Raw genomic sequence first — 20,964 nt, 5'->3', positions numbered from 1 at the left:
TTTTTTTTTTTTTTTTTTTTTTTTTTTTTTTTTTTTTTTTTTTTTTTTTTTTGTTCAATTATAACGTGTGAAAGTGGAAAATTTGAACCTTTGATGATCGAGAATGTATACCTTTTCAGATTAGGCCAGAGGTAGCAGCAGTCGTGATTATGAAATGGGCAGAGAAAGAGAGTGCATGTGCAAAGCCTAAATAATTGAAGTTAACAGAATATGATGGCACATAGCATCTTGTGTGTCAAAATCTTCCAAACAGAGGGATAGTGAAAGGAGGAGAAAGAGTGTAACCAATGCCAAATTTTACAACACTATGGGACCCCTTTTAGAACACCAAATTTTGAATGGTTACATCAGTAATGGGTTAAATTTTTGGGCTGCTAAGATGGAAAAACATGGTAATCCAACCAAAGTCAATTCTTTTTTTGTGGTAAAAGTAAGAGTGACAGAAAAAGTGGTGTGTAAATGAGTGGTGGTGTTTGTGAAAGCAGCAGCAACATTCCCCCAAAGTTAATGCTCACAGTTGGGTATCATCTACTTCATCTCTTACTCATCTTCACACTCCATTTTAAATCATACACTTTTCTGTTTCCTTTTGCTTTTATTGGCTCTGAAATGATTCTCTTTTTCCCAAAAGTAAAGCTGTTATTTATTATGATCCATGTAAATTGGTGTTGCATTGTTCATGTGTTCATCAAGCTGTAAATACATTTCTTTGCGAACTGTATCAGAATAACTTACGTTCTTTCTATTCAACATTTTGACGTCTACATCTTGGCACGGACTTGTGCTATGAGCTCCCTTCTCAGAAGCTTTCCCGAAGCCGACTTCGGAACGCTACTCGTGAAGGTTACTATTTTTAATCTCTTGAATGGTGCAACCTGCAAAGGGAAAGAGCTGATCATTTTCAAGAATTCCTTTGTCAAAATGATGGTTCCCACTTTTTGCGTAGGGAATCAATGTTTAAGTTTGCATTTTTCCACATCTTTTGCCTTCTTGGGTTTATGCAGCAGGCCCATAAAAGGCGGCCTCTTAGTAAAGGCTTGGCTTGCTGCTGCCCCTCTTAGGAAAAGACACAGCAACCCCGATTCGTGAGGTGGGGCCATGCCATCGCTAACAAATATCGTCCTCCTTAGGCTTTTCCTTTTAGGCTTTCTCTCAAGGTTTTTAAAACGCGTTTACCAGAGAGAGATTTCCACACCCTTATAAATAATGTTTTGTTCTCCTCTCCCACCGACAAAAAGTCTCTTTATTGTTCTTGTTTGAGGGTTTGCAAAATATTACCTGACCCGCGATAAAACTTTTAACATCTTCTTCATTTATTGAGCTGTTAGGTGAACGAACAACAAATGCAATAGGGACCTCACCGGCTTTATCATCAGGATATCTGCAGGTGGAAATTCATGGCAGAGGTTAACAAGAAAGTATGAAATAGAAAGGAAAATCCACTACGAACGTCCACATAATGATGGGACTATAGATGCTACTATTTACTACTTACGGGATCACAATGGCATCTATTACTTGAGGATGGGAAAGTAGCAGTGCTTCAAGCTCCGCTGGTGCAACCTAATATGCAGACAAGAAAGTGACAAAAAAATTGATATCAATCAACAACGAATGCAGCTAGAGTTGATACTTCCAAGAAGAGGAGACAATGCAGACATAGCATTAGAAGACATACTTGCTGGAGCCGAGCATATGATTAGTACATCTTATACTCATATTCTTTAACTGAGAAGAACTTAGCATACAAGAATCTATAGCAGTTTCTTTTGATTTAAGAGAAGTTAAGTTCTGATATAATGCTTTGTGAGATCCTACGTTGGTTGGAGAGGAGAATGAAACCTTCTTTATAAATAAGGGTATGAAAACCTCTCTCTAACATACGCATTTTAAAGGAAAAGCCTAAAGAAGACATATCTATTAGTAATGAGTTTGGACGGCCCTAGAAAAAGGAAATGAAGCACTCCCAAATGGAAAAGTTGATGTTTGTTGAGGTAAAAAAGAACCTGAAAACCATAACACTTGATGAGTTCTTTGATTCTGTCCACAACAAACAATTCTCCTTCTTCATTAAAGTATCCGATATCTCCAGTATGAACCCATCCTTGATCGTCTATGGTTTGGCTGGTGGCTTTCTGATTGTTGAAATATCCTGAAATGTTCATGCGAACATTTAGCGAATCAGACTGGGACATGAAAATGGAAAAGCTTGAAATGGGTCCGAAGTTGATTAAACTGACAACAAATCATCAGAGAAACGAGATTGGCATCTTAAAAACAGGGGGAAATTTCAATTCTTTTTAGCAGATCCAATCAAACAAGTTCAAGAAAGTAATCTCCCGTCCTCCCGTGACGTAGGATCTCACCATTTTACTCTTAAAAAAGGGACCAAAGTAGACAATATTTGTAGCTGTGGCCTTGAGCTATTACAAATAGTATTGGAGTCAAACACCGAGCTCCAGCAAAGAGATTGAGCTTTGAAGGGGGTGGACACGAGGCGATGTGCCAACAAGGACGTTGGGCTCGGAAGGGAGTGGATCATAAGATACCACATCTGTTGGGGGGAGAATGAAGCATTCTTTATAAAGGTGTAGAAACCTCTCCCTAGCATACGTGTTTTAAAACCGTGAGACTGGTGGCGATACATATCATGTCGAAGACGGATAATATTTGCTAGCGATGGGCTTTGACGGTTAGAGAAGAGTAAGGATCGGATCAAGGTATAACTCTGGTTTGGTGTTTGATACACCCTTCAGTATAGTTAGTATGGATGAGCACTGTTCATCATTTAAAGAATATCCAAAGAGAGATCCACCTTTCATCATATTTGGTCCTCGCACGCATATCTCCCCTGTTTCACCGGGTGGGAGACGCTTCTGCGTTTCTGTACTCAAAATTTGGGCCTCAATTCCTGAAACAAGGAGTCCAGTTGACCCGGATAGTCTAGATTCGACCCCCAAATTCTCCATTGAAATGACTCCACAAGTTTCTGTCATACCATACCCCTGTACACCATAGATTGCTACCCAAATCAACACAACATCATATAACATTTCCTGTAACAGCCAAATGAAAGTGCAAAATGGAGGAGTTGAGAAGGAACAGTTCAAAACCTGCGTGATCTTGGTCTGAGGTAAAACCTTAGAACATTCTTCCATCACATCCTTCCCAAGAGGCGCCGCCCCAGATAAAATCTGCTTCAACGACGACAAGTCATACTTCTTCACCACACTTTGCTTCGCCATGGCTATAATTACAGGCGGAACAAGATAAAGATGAGTGATTCTATACTTCATCACCACTCCCAAAGCCTTTTCCAGCTCAAACTTCGCCATTGAAACGACGGTGTTTCCTCTTTGAAGCTGCGAGTAAAGAATTACAGAGAGACCAAATACATGGAACATTGGGAGAAAGCATAAGAACACGTTTCTAGGATCACCAAGAAGGTCCTGATCATGGGTCACCATTAACGACGTCGCTATGAAGTTTCTATGAGTCAGAATCACTCCCTTGCTAATCCCTGTCGTCCCAGATGAATACAAAAGTGCCGCCACATCGCTCTGACCCACTTCACTCACAGGAAAATCGGACACGTCGCCGGAGTTTTTGATCAAATCGGAGTAAACCCAGATATTGGGGCGGGAGGATTTCGAAGAAATTTCAGAACCCAAGATTATAGAAGGCAAGTTGAGTTTACCGATTACGTCCCAGAGTTCTGGAACGGTGATTACGAGCTTGGGGTTGCAGTTCGCGACTTGCTTTGATAGTTCCACGAAGGTGTAAGCAGGGTTACAAGTGGTGGCGATGGCTCCAATGGCAACAATGGCGAAGAAACAAACAGGGAAATGAATGGAATTAGGCGCAAATATGAGAACCACATCGCCTTTTCGAATCCCGAGGTGGATAAACGCATGGGCCAACTTGGAGACTTGGATTTGAAGCTGACGGAAAGTTAGGGATTCGCCGGAATCAGCGTCGGCGAGAGCGAGGCTATGAAGGAAAGAGGAGGAGTTTCGGAAGACAAACGAAACAATGGAGATAGTGGGGTCGGTTGGAAAGTGGATTGGGGGACGTGGGGAAGTGTAAATCTGGGATTGGGGATCGAAAGATTTGGCCATCGCGATCGCCATAGCCAAAATGGGGTTGAAGAAAAACGATGGATTTCGAATCGGGATGGTTTGATCGTTTGTTTAGAGGTAGCCGAGTTTTGACTTTTCCGGTGAAGATGAACAGATGAGAAGATGATGTTGAAATTGACAGAATTGATTACTAAATGAAATGGGTAGAGTTTCCTCCCAACACGGCTCGATTCAACAAACTCATAAACAGAGACTTGATACCATGAACATACTCATTAACGATGATAATCTGCTAATTTATGCATTCATAAGTTAATTTCATGGCATTTCAATGAATATTATTACCATCTTAGATTTGGAATATTTACCAATGAATTCTTGAAGTTCGTGACAGAAAATTGGATATTCATAATGCTAATTAATGGCAAGTTGCTTTGTCTTCACCATTGAAAAAACGTTATTTTATTTTATACATTAAGTATTGGCCTTTTGAATTTTACTTCCAAAGTTTTCAAAATGCGTCTATTAAATATATTATAAATGCGTAATGTTTTGTTCCCCTGGAGGATGATCTGTTTTCCACACCATTTATTCCTCTCTCACATGGATTGTGAGATATTTCTCTCTCAAACCCATGTGGAATCTCACACTTGTTTGGAGGGAGGAACGGAACATTCCTAATAAAAGCATGGAAGCCTCTCCTTAACAAAAACATTTTAAAAACCTTGAAGGTAAACCGAAAGAAAACAATATCGGTTGGTGGTAGGTTTGTGCCATTAAACCAAATGATCCACATATTGTAAAAAAAATTATGATGATATAATATTTCAAAAAATAAAAACCTAATGTAACCAGCATTTATGATACTAATGATTTAGTAGATAAGTAATACAACATAGGAAAAATACCTTTTTGAAGAAAAAGAAAAAGACTTAGATTACTCTTTTATTATCCATAACTAAAAATAAATAAATAAAGAAATAATTTTTTTTTTTTTTGGTAAGAATCTTAAATTAAATTAAATGTTTTAGGGTATGTTTAAAAAAAAAAAAAAAAGACTTGGATTACTCTTTTATTATCCATAACTAAAAATAAATAAATAAAGAAATAATTTTTTTTTTTTTTGGTAAGAATCTTAAATTAAATTAAATGTTTTAGGGTATGTTTAAAAAAAAAAAAAAAAGACTTGGATTACTCTTTTATTATCCATAACTAAAAATAAATAAATAAAGAAATAATTTTTTTTTTTTTTGGTAAGAATCTTAAATTAAATTAAATGTTTTAGGGTATGTTTAAAAAAAAAAAAAAAAGACTTGGATTACTCTTTTATTATCCATAACTAAAAATAAATAAATAAAGAAATAATTTTTTTTTTTTTTGGTAAGAATCTTAAATTAAATTAAATGTTTTAGGGTATGTTTAAAAAAAAAAAAAAAAGACTTGGATTACTCTTTTATTATCCATAACTAAAAATAAATAAATAAAGAAATAATTTTTTTTTTTTTTGGTAAGAATCTTAAATTAAATTAAATGTTTTAGGGTATGTTTAAAAAAAAAAAAAAAAGACTTGGATTACTCTTTTATTATCCATAACTAAAAATAAATAAATAAAGAAATAATTTTTTTTTTTTTTGGTAAGAATCTTAAATTAAATTAAATGTTTTAGGGTATGTTTAAAAAAAAAAAAAAAAGACTTGGATTACTCTTTTATTATCCATAACTAAAAATAAATAAATAAAGAAATAATTTTTTTTTTTTTTGGTAAGAATCTTAAATTAAATTAAATGTTTTAGGGTATGTTTAAAAAAAAAAAAAAAAGACTTGGATTACTCTTTTATTATCCATAACTAAAAATAAATAAATAAAGAAATAATTTTTTTTTTTTTTGGTAAGAATCTTAAATTAAATTAAATGTTTTAGGGTATGTTTAAAAAAAAAAAAAAAAGACTTGGATTACTCTTTTATTATCCATAACTAAAAATAAATAAATAAAGAAATAATTTTTTTTTTTTTTGGTAAGAATCTTAAATTAAATTAAATGTTTTAGGGTATGTTTAAAAAAAAAAAAAAAAGACTTGGATTACTCTTTTATTATCCATAACTAAAAGTAAATAAAGAAATAAATAAATCCCTTTTTTCGTAAGAATCTTAAATTAAATTATTTTAGGGTATTTTTTTTTTTTTTAAAGGAGGCGAAGAGCGACTCAGTTTTACTTGGATCCAAGCGTCTCAGCATGCGCTACGTGTCCTTTGTGGCCTCCAACCCTTCGCCTTTCCTTCTCATTTCGGTCGGTCGCCATTCAGATTCTTCCATTCCATTTCATTCTTCTCTACGCCAATCCCATTTGCTGAATCTGCTAATCATGCTCTCATCCATGGCGGATCCTTCTCTTTCCTTGTGTTTCTCTTCCCTCTCCTCCCCTTTCTGCATTTCCCGCTCCCTCCACCTTTCTTCTCCTAGATTCTCCCTATCTCATCATCGCCCTTCTCGTCTTCTTCGTTTCTCCGTCAAATCCTCCGCCTCTGGAAGCTTCATGGGCGACGATTCCTTCGGATTGTTTCCTTGGACTGATGGTGATACCGGTATGTGGCTTCTCCACCTTGTTTCTTTTCGCGTTTCTTATCAAATCTGCTGCTGATGCCCAAGGATCGATGTGTATGACATTTTCCCCAATTCTAATTACCTAATTTGATGAGATTTCGTTTGATTGCGAAAAAGGGGTTTCCCCCCTTTTCATTCGATTGAGCGAGGAGAGGGTTGTTTTCTCTTCTTCTGTTGTTACGTTAGGTTTGATCATTCTTATCGAAGTGCATTGGGTGGGTAGTTTTCCGGCATCGAGTGATGGGAATGAAATATTTGAGTTCTGTTTATTTATGAAGCCATCTACTAGAATTAGGGGTTGCTCAAAATTGAAATTTTGCACAGAAATTCATTGGGTTCCGGAGGAGAGAGTCACATTGTTCACTCCTGATGGACTTGTTCAGATTGGAGGCTCCATCGTCCCTCGACGAATTTCTCCTTCAGATGTATGCCCTTCACACATACAAGCTCATTGATGCTTCACTTCTTTTTTCAGTTCTGATCAAAACTTGCCATCACAGTGTTCTATATTGTTATTTACTTTAGCGCCTCGAAACTTGATTCAGTTGATGCAATCTGATTCGTATCTGGATTAAAAGGATGTTCATATGACAGAAAAAACAAGGGAAGTCAAAGGCTTACCAACGCTTCCAACGGTTTCAAGAGAGTGATTACATGGATCCAAAACAGAGCATATGTCTTGGTGCCCTTTTTGATATTGCAGCTACCAATGTGAGCCTTTTGGGTTTAAGAGCATATGTCTCGGTGCCCAATTACATGGATCTCAAACTCTTTTCTCTAGGCTTTGTCTTAAGCTTTCCTTGTTGTTTTTAGGGACTTGACATGGGAAGAAGACTTTGTATCTTTGGGTTTTGCCGTTCTGTTGAGATGCTCAGTGATGTTGTGGAGGACATTGTTTTGGAGCAAGGTGGAGAGGTTTGTTATATAAATCCATTTGCACCGTTTCCGCGCCCGTCCCCGTCCCCGTCCCCGCCCCCTCCCCGATTTTTGACCCTCACCAATAGCTTTCAGTGATGGGGACAAAGTTGTTTGAGTTTCATTTTTGCATGTTGTGATGATGATCAGGTTGTAGCAGCAGAAAAGGCAAGCAAAGGGGGTTTGCAGGAGAAGCTAACCATGACAGTTGCTGTGCCACTTCTGTGGGGGGTTCCTCCTGCTTCTGAAACGCTTCACTTAGCTGTTCAGAGTGGTGGAGGGATTGTGGAGAAAGTGTATTGGCAATGGGATTTTTTGTAAAGTATGATATTCTTACAGCCATTTAACCATTCTCTTGTGCATTCTGTTCATAAAATTGATGTAATTATATGTACAAAACTCAAAAGGGCAATTGTCACACGTTATTAACTAGATATTGAAAGTGTATCAAAAGGAATATGTAGCTTATTTGAGCTCATCAGCTAATACAACATGTTCATATATGAATATTCTACATGTTGGTTCATCTCTCTTGATTTAGCCTCTCTTGCCATTTGATGGTGTTTGTGTTGGAGTGGAGTTGAGGACTTGATTTCTTTGCTAACTAATTAGACCCCTCTTTTAGAGTTTCCTTCTAAAGGAGCAAGGGTTGCTTGCCAAGAATGTTGGCCCTTTTTGGGTTTGGGTGGTGGCTTAAGTGGACGTATACCTTTCATTTGAGAGTATCAAAATTCTAACATGAAACCTCCCACCTCCCACGTTGACGTGGGCTTTAAACTTTACAGTTCAAGAAAGAAAGAAAGAAGGGAAACAGGAGGGAGACTCCTTATACATTCGAGTTCACTACTTCACCTAAAAGTGTTGAAAGGAAAGACTCAACTCCTCCTATACCGTTCAAGAAAGAAAGAAGGGGATTAAGGAATTAAGGCAGTGAAGTTCGTATGCTAAGAGGGGAAATGCCTACATCTAGCACATGAAAGAGCGGATTCGCTTCCTATTTCTTCTTAGATGAGATGTTCCTTGAGTGCAGCCAAAAGAAGTGCTGTTGTAGCCTGTCGGAATCGCCTCTTTTTTTTTTCTAGAATCACCACTTTTAGAATAGAATGCTTGATGTTCTAAGTTATTTTGGACGTCAAAGTCGAAACCTATTATTTTTGAAGTTGGGAACAAATGATATGATGATAGTACGTAGTAGCTAGGCATATCGAGAATGATTGTACACGTAAATTTCAAAATTATAACATCCTTCATTGGGGCTTCCTACCCAGAAAACAATAATAATGAGTACTCATTTTTATTATATATTGTATATGTCAAAAGCAGTAGATTGGATTGGATAGTTCCTTTCCCTGTCTCTCCCATGGCTACCACCAACACCATCTCTTTCTTAATCTTCTCTCCTTCCTTGTTACATTTTCATTCCAGCATCTCCTTAATCTTTCTTTATCAACCCTTCTGGTTTCCTCTCTGATATTCGTAATAATGCCTGCTGTTTGCTTGCAGCTTTCCAAATGTTAGCCCTTCAGATTTCTGGAGAATGCAATTCGATTTCAGAGAACGCCCCGGTTTGGAACTTCTTGCTCAACCCTTCTGCAGCTAACTCGTTTCTTTCTTCATTCTGAAACCAAACAACCACGATGATATTACACTTTCTCATGAATATCATATCATATCATATTACACAGCTTGTACACAGCTTGTACCTTGCTTTTCAGACTTATAATAATCGGCCCAGATCTCGATTCTCGATAACACCCTTAACAAATCAAACAAAATAGGTTAGAAAGAGATTGCAGAACACATTTAATCACTCTGGGAAAACTACATAAAGACTCTCACCAATGTGTATATCTGGGAATTCAAGACAGAGTTTAGCCAGAGATGGAGCAATCTCTACCTGCATTTAATAATAAAAAATAAAAAAAACATGTCTAGAGTCAAAGAATGAGCACAGATGCAGCTATGTGGAAAGGAGAGGAAAATCTGATACATACATCTGAAAGTTTTGTGGTCAAGTGCTTTGACTTATATGGTTCCAACAATGGGAAAAGGTCACCAGTTCTTGTTAATTCAATCAGGCAATCCCACTGCAAGTCCAGTTCCGCCATGTTTGTTGCAGTAAGAACTATCACATTGTGACACTTTATCTACAGGAGAGCAAATCTTTAGCCACTGATTTGAAGAAACACCACTGCAGAAATCATATCAAATGGATTCAAATGTGAGGAAATTCAACATATTACAAGGCAAACCGTACCAACGGGACAGGCAACTTTTCATGATGCAATAATTCAGTGATCCCTTCTGGCAGCTGAGCCATCTGAAAAGAAAACACCAGTTTATCACAACAGAACGAAACCGGAACATCTATTTTCGGTTCAAAATTACCTCATTTCGGTCACCGGTGCAATGCTCCCCTATAAGATGCCTGAGATATTCTTCAAATTCTTCATCAGGAGCCTATTGAAGCCAGTTGATAAAAGCAAAGGAATAAAGGTCTCAGTTCACTCCAAAATATGATATTCTCAATTTCATTCAACTATCTCAATGCGAAATTGCCAAAGAAATAAAACGACGCACCAGTCGAACCCCAAATGCCTTTGCGATACCTCCTAAAGTTGCATCAGAAAACAATGGGCCTACTCCTCCATATATAAACACCTGCAATAGCCAGCAAGTAAATGAGGCTAGTGCTTCTTATAATTTCATGACAACAAAAAACCAAGAGAGTTATTTTGCAGGTTGATTAGTACCATCTCATTGGAAGACCTTCTTAACTCTACTTCTTCAGCAACAGAATCTATCTGATACAATATGAAAGAACAGAAGATGAAATGACAATGAGGATTAAAAGCCCATGATAGGCACATACACAACAATTTACATTTAATATCATTAAAGAAATCTGTTGTTGTACATGCAATGAGTTATTATACACAATTCAAACAGGTAAGCTGATTCAACCAAGAGCTAGAAATCTGTTGTTGTATAACTTACATCATTCCGGACAATGGAAGTATGTGATATAGACCAACCAATAGAGTGCACCTTTCTTCGCAGTGAGAGTCCCAATCGATCCTCAACAGTGCCGAAGCTGAGCTATGGGCAGATAAAGGATAATGAAAGACTTCAGCGATAACAGTCGATAACATTTCAAAATCAAACTGTACTTTGTTTTCTATTTCTTCCCTCTTTTTTGCAATAACAATGACATCTCAGACAATTGTTACAACTGCAACATGACAAGATGCTCAAAACAGCAGGAATGAGATGTTCAAAATGGTGGAACAAAAAACCAAGCAAAAGTTTAAGAGGTTGGTTGAGATTCATCATAACAAAGGTTAACTTCCATTAGTATTAAAAATAACATAAACAATTTAATCAAAAGAATGTAGACATTTAGCAACTAATAATGTAGTAGAAACAAGAAAATTACAGGATCTCATCTCCAACAGCGATCACCGAAGCAGTGAGCATGCTTTGTTTCTGCAAATCGACATTGCTCGCCCCATTACTCGTAGGATTTAGCACAGAAGGTGAAAACCGTTTTGCTCTCCCTGCTCTTTCCGACCTTCCATCTGAAAGCAAGTATGCAGGTCTAAATTTCCCCTTGCTTCCAGTGGAATTATTAATGCACAACAATGCATTTGGAAGTGTATCATGTATACTCCCAATTGAAGTATATCTACAAAATAAAGCTAAATAAGTAAGTTTAAATATCAAGGAAAAGCTTTGAAAAGAGTAAAGTGGGCATCACAAACAAACACAACCCTGCAGCTACAAGAGCAAAAGAAAAAACATTCTGTGTTTGTTAGGTATCATTACCCTTGATCATAAAGGCTGCAGTACTGAACCTTGCAAGTTAATAGGAACGCCCATACATCTCTGGGAAGAAGAATAAAAAAAAAACAACCAATAGTCATATTTCCTCAAGTAGAATATCAACTATTAAGTAGAAAAGTGCACATTCTACCCATGGCCAGTGTTCTCATAGGTTTTTCATCTCAATTTGAGGAGTCACCTAAAGAAAAATTAGGGTGGGTAAAAATGAAATAGAGCATGTAGTACCAAACGATACCTGTACGACCAATCCAAAATGGGATTCACTCTCATAAATGGTGGCCATCCAGGTGAACTAGGGGAAAACTGTTCTTGGCCAACCTGTTTGTTTTGAGAGAGAGGGGAGTAGACAAATCAAGGCATCTTCATTTCAAATTGACGTTATTAAATAAATGGATCCTACAATAACCAGAGTTTAGGGAGATATAGCGCAAACAATACCGCGGTAGGATCCCCAATACGAACACCAAGGAAAATAGCTCTGACAGGTCTATTTTTCAATAAAGACTCCAAGCCAGATTTGAAATCTGTCCGGATGATATCCATTAGCAGGCCATAGCTGTTATGTAAGAATGAGTTGAATATCAGTTAGCTTAAAGTGACGCTATAGAGTTAATTCCCTGAAGTGAAATTAAATGTGTTTCTCTTACTTAGTTGCCATATCATAAGTAAATGAGTTAATTTCAGGGAAAGCAGAAGGGCTCTCGAAATATATTGTTCGAATAGGAAATTCCTTGAGTCCATCAACAGAACAGCCTTCTTCCTCCTTATGCAGGAAAAATGCAGCTCGAAGTATGTGCAGTAAAACCTGCACATTCAATTTTCCATGAGAACCAATGAAGAAAAAAGAAACTAGTTGATAAACAGAGTCCGAGATTGAAACTTACAGTCGAATCTTTCCCGCCATTGAAGCTGAAAGCGACCTCTTCAGTGCTGTTGATGATACAAGTTACAATGTGTTATAACATGAGAAAAATTTGAGGTAAATGCCATTTTATGTTTCAGGCAATGGTATCATATAAATGAACCCCTTCACATAAATCATTTTCCCAATTTCAACTAATAACTTCCGTATAAGAACTACCAATAATTACATCGGTGGGAATGGAATAATTCAAATAATTAAAGGGCTTTCATGCATCACGTATTAAAGTCAAAAGTAAGATTAAAATTTATCCGTTTCTATAACCACAAGTTTCAAGGCAACCAGCAAAAAACCAATCAACATTAACTCAAGAATGACAACACACCAAACAACCATCAGAAATCGACAAAGAAGTACTTACGAATATAAAGACAAAGCTCTCTTAACAACATAGATGGCGTTATTGTACTTGGTCTTGAGCCTCCGATCGTCACAATCTCTGATTGCTTTATCGATCTCCATGCCCTCTGATACATTAAACTCATTTTACGTTACTAAACACAAACAAGTCCGAAACAGTTTTGGCGACCTCAGGAAATCCCAGAAGATGGGAAGGGGGGAGGCATCCGCTCATTTCCAAGAATATGAAACCTCTCTTAAACGAAGTAAGCAAAATGGGTATTCGTCAATTGAAGTATAGAAGCTATTTTCAGCTAATCTACGTAAGTAAAAGTGAAGTAACTCACCTTAATCAACACTGAAGATGCGCCAATTGAGAGGGGAAACTGGAAAAGGAAGAGGAGGGAGAAAAGAGAGAGAGAGACGCCCACCTTGTTGAGATGAAGGATCTCAAAGACGGAGAGGGAATAGAGGTGTTGTTGGAATGCCACAGATTGATTATCTCTGGAAATTGGAAGTCTTGTTTAGAATCTTGGTGTTGGGTGATGCTCTAATCTTGGAAGGAAAAAATGAAGCGGAGGGGAAGTGGGGCACGGCACAACCCGTTGAAAGTTGAAAAGTGAAAACTGAAATTTGAGTCGCTTCGTCGGGTAATGATAATAATGGGAATGGGAAGGGATACTGGGAATCTCCCCTCTCCTTTTTCGCAATTTACACAGGAATAAAAAAGATGCCTTCTCATTTTTTTTATATACCTTCTCGTGTTCTAGATGTCATCCACGGCCCATTCTTTGTGGCCTCAATTTCGGGTTTGATCTTCTTGGGCCCACCAGAGAGCCCAAAAGTTTTATCATTTCTTAAACCAGCTGTTATCCCTTCTATCAGTTTGAGCGACGGTCCTTTCATCACCTCGGCCTACTAAGCTGACTTTTCTCCCTGCCCGACAGGTGAGTCTTGCAGTCAAGACCCTTCCATTTGACACTGTCAGGCCACTAGGCCGACTTTTGTCCCTACTCAAGGTGAGTCTTGCCGTCAAGCTCCCTTCTGCCTTTACACTCCAGTGTCAATCTCTGTCTGGTCTGAGCAAATCTTTACACTCCTCCGTTACCTTTAAAGTATTTTCATAGGCTAGATTTTGAGACTAAACTCATGCACTTCTTCGTTGACTCGAGCTTTTTAGCGTAAACGTAAGCAATAGACATGATAAAAATGTACTAATCAAACATTAAGTGGGAGCTTGTAGTTATTAGTATGTGAGAAATTCTGTTCATTACTTATTAATAAGATTTGAATCCATGACCAAAAAAGTTTCTAATATCTTAGTCGATCTTTCTAAACACGACTTACTAGTTAAAGTAAAAATCTCGGTATGCAGATTACCCAGGAAGACGACGACAACGAAAAACAAAAAAAGTCGTCATCTTCTCTCAGTTAATTACAAATCAGCATAGAGTACAAGAGAACCATCTATTCTGCTCATCAATTTTGTTCAATGGTTATACCAAAAAATGAATAGAAGCCTTGAAAAGAGGGGCAAAGAAAGAAGAACAATGCACTTCTGATAGATTGTATGAGAAAGCCTAATCATAGAGATCATCTTCAAGCCAGATATCAACCAAGAAGTCCACCATTTCCTGCAGAATCCAATAAAAAGAAGCTTTATAAAGTATAAGGAATCGAAAGGGAAGGATGAGGATGAAGAACAAAGAAACCTTACAGCTAAAGGAATCGGCTGCTGAAAAGGCTCTGCAGTTAAAAGAAGATCTTCATAAGTCGTGGTCCAGCTACAACCAACAATCAATTGAAGATCTTCTTCAGCAAACACAAGAACAGGGAAATCAACAGCAGTTTCTAAACTGACACTCGAAGCTAAATGGAATTAATACCTCAAGATTGGTTCCATTGGTACTTGTTGCAGGTTTCCCGAACAGTCGCCGACCCATTCCCGCCTGCGTTCATGCCAAGCTATCTCCGCTGTACAGAAAATGATGCAACATCATGACATGTCCGAGGATATTTGGTTGGTAAATCCAATGGAGATGTCACCAAATGGTATGGTATTGAACACTAGCTTAACAATCGATGGATTGAGCGAAGAGATTCACCGTGGTTGACAAATGTAGGCATCTCATTAGACTTAACGTTTGAATCACCTGAAGAATGGTTTCCATTCCCTTTCAAATTAGGATTTCTACCATTGATTTCCATTTTCTCCATAATGAACAACCATTGCCTTGAAGAACTGTTATCTGTAATTCTGTACACATGAGATAAAGGAAACGAGCTCCTTGAGGAGAATTCACGGGGGATAGAGAGAAAAACAAAGAAAAGGCGCCCAAGTGTCCAAGAAACTACGGTAGCAACTAAGAATGTGTTCGGAAAAGCTTTCGGAGTACTGTTTAGGTAACAACTCAAGCTCAATGCTCCGAGATATTGTCTTTTTGGGTTTTCTTTTCCATGCTTCCCCTCAAGGTTTAAAAACTTTTATAAAGGTGTGAAAACCTTTCTCTAGTAGACACGTTTTAAAACCTTGACGGAAAACCCAGAAGGAAAAGCTTAAAAAGACCAATATCTACTAGCGGTGGGCTTGAATTGTTATAGTTTATGAGTAAAGACTTCAAACACTATTCAAATGTTTACTCCAAAAGCACTTCAGTGCTTCTTACAACACATTTTTATGTGTATCTACCTAGCTAGATGTCATGGAAAAAATTTAGAAAGTATCTTTACTAGTTAAAAGCCAGCAGAGAAGAATTCTTTTCTTCTTCTCCAGTTTCATGGTATGGCTTATGAACTACAACTCTACTGATTCCTAAGAGATAAGCAAGAACCAACACAAACACATAACAATTTCAAGAAATCGACATTTGAGACACCAAAGAGTTACCTTCCAATCAAAGATCCATCAACGAAATATGATGCTTAATTCGAAAAATTAGGATCAACTGTTCGTGTTTCTCAATAAACTTACATATCCAAGGTTTGCCACATTTCAGAAACAATCATCGGACAAACAATCACTCCAAAGAGACTATGATTCAAAAGAAAAACGCAAAAAAGTCGCAAAAATCGTCACAGAAGCAGAAATGGAAGAAAAATTTGAACAAGTAGGGCAGAGGAGGGGGGGTACCTTTTGACCCTCAAAAAGGGAGCAAAACAGTGAATCCTGTAGCGAAGCGTTGAGAATGGGGTTGATCCGAAGGAAAATTACCGAAGAAGAAACTGCCCCACTTTTCAGCATCAGCTACAGATCAAACCCGAAAGAAAGGGGGGGAAGTAAGTGGATTCTTGAGCGCTAAACGGCGATACAATACTGACAGTTTCCTTTGATCCAACGGCTGTAATTCTGCCAAGTGCCAGCAGATGTGTGGTTGAAGGTTACATTCAAAACCCCATCTGGGACCCCAACAAATGAAGAAGAAGAACAACAACAACAAGTCGGGGGTGCGGTGGATTTGGGAGATCCTACATCTTGGGCCTCTGGTTTTAATGGCATTTCCTTTTGTATTTTCTGGGGATACGAGATATGATCTTCTGTAGAGCGTTCAAACATGATACCCCATTCAATAATGGTCCAATTTATGAGGTTCGGTAATGCTGGGGACTGGTACAATCGTACGATCTTCATTACAGTTTTCATGGAAACAATAATGGAGCCTTTCGGATCTTCATGGAGGCAATCATCAAATTCCCCTTTTCTTACTTTCATCTCCTCCCTAAATTCTTCTCCTTACCCATTCTTTTTGATTATGAGGGGACGATTACATATAAGGAGGGAACAATTCCGGTTGATTATGAGGCGGACGATTACATATAACGAGTCAAACCGGAAAATATTTAAGTTATTTCAAATAATATCAGTCATCAAGGTATGAGACTTTGGTTGGAATAAACCTAACTCGTCAGACAAACACTAATTCGATTAGGGCTAGACTGGTTCGTCAACAACCTATTTGTTTCTTATTTAAATTTAAAGGTTGCTTTTTCAATTTGTTAAACCTAACTTGTTAGAGGCGTAGCTGACAGTGATACATAATAGATTAAAATCGAGAATATCTACTAGCGGTGGGCTTGAACGGTTACAAATGGTATCAAAGCCCATTACTAGACAGTTTGAGACACTGGTTGAAATAGGGCTAGACGTCCCCCGGTAGACGCATTTCAAAACCATGAGATTGACAGTGATAAGTAATAGGCCAAATAAATTATTTATAATAGGCCAAATCGGATAATATTTGTTAAGTAAAATTATTTATAACCGTATAACATTAAGATATATTATCCCTTATTTTATTTACGTTATTAATATTATTATTTTAAATTTGTATAAATGATATAGTTAATGATATCATTTATGTTTTTCATATTTTATATATATTATTGAAAAGAAAATGTTGTTATTATAATATTAATGATTATTATGTCGTGTCTATCATCTCAACATTTTTTATTTGTCTTTTTATCTTTATGTGTCATATGATTATGTCTAATTTAATTCATAATTACATATATTGTCTATAGGCTAAAAAAACAATTGGTTAATATTTACGAAATATTAAGCTACATTACTGAATATGTATTAAATAATTAAATGTAAAATCAATACTCGAATAAATAATAATATTGAAAAACATTGTGCAAACTGTTAAATTACCTTAATTATTTAAAAGAAGCTATTCAGCAAACTGTAGTGGGCTCGGTCTGACAACCACGTTAGGCCCATTAGCAAATATGTATTAAAAAATAAACAAATAATAGCAAGCCATTATCAATACCATTACTTACTATATTAAAAAATATAATATTTGAGAATTATTTTTATTTTTTTTATTAATCAATTATATTGGTTTTATACCGCTCTAAAATGTGAGACAGCTTGTAATTATTTTTTAAATTTTATTTATTTTATCATTTTATTAAAAATAATATATATTTAAAAAAAAAAAAATAAATATTGTTAAATTTTTTAAGATAAGAAAAAACGTACGAAATTACCTCTTGGGGTAAAATACAGTGTTGTCGTTGTGTACAGTCAATAGAAAGTGTCGGTAAGGCTTAGATTTTTTTTTTAATATATATATAATATTATTATTACTATTATATTTTTAATATTTTTTTAATTAATAATTCAATACTTTTTTCTATCAATAATTTGTTGTCATATGCATGAATGATGTATAAGGTATCCAAGGGATTTTGTGTCTGAAACTTATGATATCCTTATTATTTTAATATTTTATTTCTTTTTATTATCATGTATTTATTATTTTTCTCCATAATATAAATAATTATATAATTTCAATATTTTATGTTCCAACCACTTATATATATAAATTATGTAATATGATTAAACAGTCAAATGTACAAATTCACTCTTTAAATGAAATAAATAGTTAGTAAAGACTTATCAGTGCTTCGTGGTTTGGACTATTTCCACGTGTTTTTTTAATATGTCTGGTTGGAAATAATTCACATTTTTATAAAGTTTTTGTTCTTTCTATTAACAAACGCGAGCATAGATCAATTAGAATAAAAATATATATTATTGACGAAAACGTAAATAAATGTGGATTCTTTTACTAGTTGAAGTAAAATAATAATAAAAAATTAAAAATAATTTATTGGTATTTTTTTATATTTAAAATGTGATTATGATATAAAGATTGAATGAGACATGGAATAATATAAATGTATTGGGTTTATCACAATGTTATCAAGAGATCTGTACATAAATTTGTTAGGTCACCAAACAAGAATCTTTTAAATTCCTCGCAACTTCCACTTATGACGTGGATTTGTCTTAATTTGTTGATTTTTAAAAAGAATTTATATTCTTGCCTTTTAAATCTTTCCGAATCCTTTGAATTTCGAGGTCTATATATATTGATTTTAGGTAAAAAAAAAAAACCCCAATTATTTAGATAATAGGTTGATTACCTATGATATTTCATTTAATTAATTAATGTGAGATTTCAATAATCCTCTGATACCATGTCAGAAATAACTACTCTCTAGATTAGTTAAAGTAGTTTAAATTCTCCTATATTCATTGCACTATCATACAACATAACACCTTTCTATTAATTCTTGCAAAATGGCAAAGGAAGACCTCTCCTATTTATTTTTAGATTTAAAAAAATTACATAAAAAATATAAGCTTTTAAAGTCACCGGCAAAGTTTTAAAAACAAAAGATCATAAATGGAAAAGGTTATTAATGTAGAATTTTGTATTTGTATATAATTTTTTATTTTTTATTTTTATTTTCCTTTTGAAAATAAGACAAATTAAGTAAATAGATCTTATAAAATTCCAATCAAAATTGTTCGAATAAAAACAAATTCTTAAAATTAATCGGATAATTTATCAGAAAAAATAAAAACAAAACAAAAAGAAAATTACAATATCTGGAAACACGGAAAATTCATGCACCCATTGGAATCTAAGCTGGCAAATTATGACTGGCCGACACTATAGTGCGGTGACTGTCACAGTACACATTTGTCAACGCGCAGAGCGAAGAAAGTATCCGGAAGAAGAATCCAGTGTACTTGAGCCTATGATAATCTAAAAGAAAAACCGCCTGGTAGAATATGGCGAAATCACAACCGTTTGACTGAAGGATCAAATTTTAAAGATACAATCTTATCCAGTGCACCCTCCCACAGTGAATAAAAGAGAAATCTCCGACCACATGATTGTTATTTTTACAAATTTATATAAATACGTACAATATAAATGGCCCACCGCATCAAATTCTTTAAACAATATTTACATTATAATTATGTGCCTTTCATGGAGTATGGTTCTCCCCTATATTTATTCTATCTTCTCGATTTTTCCTTTTATTAAATATTACGTCATATATTACGTGATGTTCGAATTTATGACATCTAAAAAATATTTTAATGAATACGTGGCAAAAAAAAACCTAACATATATAGGTCTTAAATTGGGTTGATTGTTTAATTAATTAAGGAAAATGAGTATTGAAGTTTATCCTACGTGGCCAAAACATAAGTGTGGGACCGGGGTCCTTCCAACTAGGCAAATAAGCCTTTATTTATTTATCTACCGTTCTCTATTCTATCCTCCTTACACTCACTCACTCCTTCCACTTCCACTCTTCCATGGCTTTCTTCTTCTTCCTCCTCCTCCTCCTCCTCTCCCCCGCGGCCGCCGCCGCCTCCTGGCCGCCCTCCCCCGGATTCTGGCCGAGCACCCACGTCCGCTCCATGGAATTCTACAAAGGCTTCCGCAACCTCTGGGGCCCTCAACACCAAAGCCTTTCTCAAGACACTCTTTCCATTTGGCTCGATCGCACCACCGGAAGTGGATTCAAGTCCCTCCGCCCTTTCCGATCAGGATACTTCAGCGCCTCCATTAAACTCCAACCCGGCTATACCGCCGGCGTCATCACCGCCTTCTATGTATGTAATTTTAATTTCATGTTTCTGGGTTTTTAATCTTTCCTGTTTTGTAATCCACCTCTGGTTTTTTAACGGCAGCTCTCCAACAACGAAGCTCACCCAGGATTCCACGACGAGGTCGACATCGAATTCTTAGGAACCACATTCGGTAAGCCTTATACATTACAAACCAATGTTTACATCAGAGGAACCGGCGATGGTCGAATCATCGGAAGAGAAATGAAATTCCATCTCTGGTTCGACCCCACTAAAGATTTTCACAATTACGCCATTCTATGGCGCCCAAACGAAATCATGTACGTTCATCACCCACATCATTCAATTTCATCTGGGTTCTGTTCCACTCTGCTAACGACTCTGTTTTCTTCATCCTCTGTTTTCAGATTTCTCGTCGACGACATACCCATCAGAAGGTACCCAAGGAAGAGCGCTGCGACATTCCCACTAAGGCCAATGTGGGTTTATGGCTCGATATGGGACGCATCTTCATGGGCCACAGAGGATGGGAAATACAGAGCGGATTACAGATACCAACCATTTGTGGCTAAGTATAGGAATTTCAAAGCGAGGGGTTGTTCGGCGTACTCGCCGGCGTGGTGCCAGCCGGTATCGGCGTCGCCGTTCCGGTCAGGGGGGCTGAGTAGGCAACAGGAGAATGCAATGAAATGGGTACAGAGCCATCAGTTGGTTTATAACTATTGTTGGGATAACAAGAGAGACCATTCCTTAACACCAGAGTGTTGGCATTAGAATTTCGCGGGGGATTGAGCTTTATCATGCACTGAAAGTGAAAACTCCATTAAATTTTTGCTGTTTTTTTTTTTTTTTTTTTTTT

At 36.5% G+C, this 20,964-nt stretch overlaps 5 protein-coding genes and 1 long non-coding RNA gene across 13 annotated transcripts in view; 3 read left to right on the top strand and 3 right to left on the bottom strand.

The window, feature by feature from the left end:
• LOC111441629 overlaps positions 1-1,489 on the top strand; it is a 7,520-nt gene extending 6,031 nt beyond the window's left edge. Inside the window, exon 3 of the long non-coding RNA XR_002710198.1 lies at positions 1,329-1,489. This is a non-coding gene — a long non-coding RNA (uncharacterized LOC111441629). The remainder of the gene's footprint in view (positions 1-1,328) is intronic.
• On the bottom strand, positions 621-4,357 carry LOC111441628 (4-coumarate--CoA ligase-like 7). The gene is made up of 6 exons (XM_023078686.1): positions 3,114-4,357; positions 2,816-3,005; positions 2,007-2,152; positions 1,496-1,563; positions 1,279-1,381; positions 621-875 (listed from the first exon to the last, which is right to left on the bottom strand). The coding sequence occupies exons 1-6, from the start codon at positions 4,128-4,130 to the stop codon at positions 762-764; spliced, it is 1,638 nt and encodes a 545-aa protein (XP_022934454.1). The 5' UTR covers positions 4,131-4,357; the 3' UTR covers positions 621-761.
• A 1,913-nt stretch (positions 4,358-6,270) lies between these two features.
• On the top strand, positions 6,271-8,105 carry LOC111441404. Of its 2 annotated transcripts, none has more exons than XM_023078374.1 (5): positions 6,271-6,662; positions 7,006-7,106; positions 7,276-7,392; positions 7,495-7,596; positions 7,747-8,105. In XM_023078374.1, the coding sequence occupies exons 1-5, from the start codon at positions 6,314-6,316 to the stop codon at positions 7,915-7,917; spliced, it is 840 nt and encodes a 279-aa protein (XP_022934142.1). In that variant the 5' UTR covers positions 6,271-6,313; the 3' UTR covers positions 7,918-8,105. The 2 variants fall into 2 exon arrangements, with proteins under 2 accessions (XP_022934142.1, XP_022934144.1); XM_023078376.1 differs by having other exon boundaries at positions 7,495-7,610; positions 7,663-7,756.
• Positions 8,106-8,813: 708 nt separating this feature from the next.
• LOC111442371 (FAD synthase-like) lies at positions 8,814-13,405 on the bottom strand. 2 transcript variants are annotated; one of them, XM_023079752.1, is made up of 17 exons: positions 13,048-13,405; positions 12,723-12,828; positions 12,324-12,369; positions 12,087-12,244; positions 11,878-11,995; positions 11,675-11,757; positions 11,422-11,481; positions 11,033-11,281; positions 10,594-10,690; positions 10,350-10,400; positions 10,177-10,257; positions 9,985-10,056; positions 9,854-9,916; positions 9,591-9,743; positions 9,436-9,493; positions 9,300-9,352; positions 8,814-9,214 (listed from the first exon to the last, which is right to left on the bottom strand). In XM_023079752.1, the coding sequence occupies exons 2-17, from the start codon at positions 12,821-12,823 to the stop codon at positions 9,119-9,121; spliced, it is 1,539 nt and encodes a 512-aa protein (XP_022935520.1). In that variant the 5' UTR covers positions 12,824-12,828; positions 13,048-13,405; the 3' UTR covers positions 8,814-9,118. The 2 variants fall into 2 exon arrangements, with proteins under 2 accessions (XP_022935520.1, XP_022935521.1); XM_023079753.1 differs by having other exon boundaries at positions 13,132-13,405.
• Positions 13,406-14,050: 645 nt separating this feature from the next.
• LOC111441458 lies at positions 14,051-16,296 on the bottom strand. 5 transcript variants are annotated; one of them, XM_023078457.1, is made up of 5 exons: positions 15,831-16,296; positions 14,806-14,957; positions 14,587-14,674; positions 14,418-14,484; positions 14,051-14,334 (listed from the first exon to the last, which is right to left on the bottom strand). In XM_023078457.1, exons 2-5 carry the CDS (start codon positions 14,915-14,917, stop codon positions 14,281-14,283), a joined length of 321 nt encoding a protein of 106 aa, XP_022934225.1. In that variant the 5' UTR covers positions 14,918-14,957; positions 15,831-16,296; the 3' UTR covers positions 14,051-14,280. The 5 variants fall into 5 exon arrangements, with proteins under 5 accessions (XP_022934225.1, XP_022934226.1, XP_022934224.1 ...); XM_023078458.1 differs by having other exon boundaries at positions 14,806-14,949; XM_023078456.1 differs by lacking the exon at positions 15,831-16,296 and adding an exon at positions 15,672-15,818.
• A 3,499-nt stretch (positions 16,297-19,795) lies between these two features.
• The window catches only part of LOC111442081 (probable xyloglucan endotransglucosylase/hydrolase protein 32), a 2,000-nt gene continuing 831 nt past the window's right edge, over positions 19,796-20,964 (top strand). Inside the window, exons 1-3 of one of the 2 annotated variants that reach the window (XR_002710265.1) lie at positions 19,796-20,129; positions 20,208-20,425; positions 20,513-20,942. Coding sequence is in view for 1 of the 2 variants with exons in the window: in XM_023079346.1 (XP_022935114.1) it covers positions 19,830-20,129; positions 20,208-20,425; positions 20,513-20,879 (885 nt within the window). In the remaining variant the exon portion in view is untranslated. Of the gene's footprint in view, positions 20,130-20,207; positions 20,426-20,512; positions 20,959-20,964 lie in introns of those variants that run through there. The other variant, XM_023079346.1, reaches the window with a different exon arrangement.

The sequence above is a fragment of the Cucurbita moschata genome, unplaced genomic scaffold, assembly GCF_002738365.1.
Source record: "Cucurbita moschata cultivar Rifu unplaced genomic scaffold, Cmos_1.0 Cmo_Scf00004, whole genome shotgun sequence".
NCBI classification, from domain to species: Eukaryota; Viridiplantae; Streptophyta; class Magnoliopsida; order Cucurbitales; family Cucurbitaceae; genus Cucurbita; species Cucurbita moschata.
This window is presented reverse-complemented; position numbering and strand designations above follow the sequence as displayed.